General features: G+C 75.9%; 1 protein-coding gene across 1 annotated transcript in view; it reads left to right on the top strand.

The window, feature by feature from the left end:
• The first annotated feature begins 189 nt into the window (after nt 1–189).
• The window catches only part of ERP44 (endoplasmic reticulum protein 44), a 58711-nt gene continuing 58030 nt past the window's right edge, over nt 190–870 (top strand). The window contains exon 1 of the mRNA XM_010577959.1: nt 190–433. Coding sequence (XP_010576261.1) covers nt 368–433 — 66 coding nt within the window. The 5' untranslated portion in view covers nt 190–367. The remainder of the gene's footprint in view (nt 434–870) is intronic.

Raw genomic sequence — 870 nt, 5'->3', positions numbered from 1 at the left:
GCGCCTCAACCGCGCCCCGTAACTCACCTCGACCCCACCCGCCTCCTCATTGCGCCGCCACCAAGGCCCCGCCCCTTCACCGCCCGGGCGGCGCCCCAGTGCGTGGGCAGGGCCGCGGTGCGTTCTGGGATCGCTCCTGCCCTTCGCTCCCTCGGGCGGCGGCGGTGGCGGAGGAGGCGGGTTAGGAACTACGCTTCCCGGCGTGCCCCGCGCCAGCGCGGGAACCCGGAAGCGGAGCGGGGGAGGCGGGGAGCGCGGGGGCCCGCGGTGGAACTTGCCCGGGTGTTTCCTGGCGACGGGGGAAGTGAGGCGCCGCCGCGGAGAGTGGGAGCCGCGCTTCTCCCCCCTCCCGGGCGCCCGATCTACCATGAGACCCGCCATCTTCCCGCTCCTGCCTGACCCTGGCTGCCTCTTCCTCCTCCTCCTCCTCCTGGTGAGCTGACCGGCTCCCCCCAGCCCTTCTTCCCTTCCCCGCCGCGGGGGGAGCATCGGCCTGGCCTAGGGCGGCCTAGGGGTAGCCGGCGTCCTCCCGCTCGCCCCGTTTCTGGACGCCGGGAACGTGCCTCGGGCCGGGCGGCGGTCCCCGGTCCCGCCGCGGTTCCTCGCCTCGCACCTGCCCGGCGGAGGAGGGGAGGGGAGCGGAGGGAGGCTGAGGGGCGGCTGCGGGAGCGGCCCCGGTTGGCGGAGGCCGGTGTTGTGGCCGAGGCCGATAGGCTGCGGACCCGGAACGGGCCGGGCCGAGGCTCGGGAGCCGGCCGCGGGCCCCGAGTAATCGGCCTGGCGGGCGGTGGGGGCTTCGCCGAAGCTCGGCTTGCCGGCCGCGGAGAAGGCCGGCGTGGCGCCTTCCTTCTTCAGGAACCCAAGAGGGGA

Source organism: Haliaeetus leucocephalus, unplaced genomic scaffold, assembly GCF_000737465.1.
Source record: "Haliaeetus leucocephalus isolate CR32 unplaced genomic scaffold, Haliaeetus_leucocephalus-4.0 Scaffold587, whole genome shotgun sequence".
Taxonomy (NCBI): Eukaryota; Metazoa; Chordata; class Aves; order Accipitriformes; family Accipitridae; genus Haliaeetus; species Haliaeetus leucocephalus.
The sequence above is the reverse complement of the archived record's forward strand: the minus strand, read 5'-3'. Positions and strand labels throughout refer to the sequence as shown.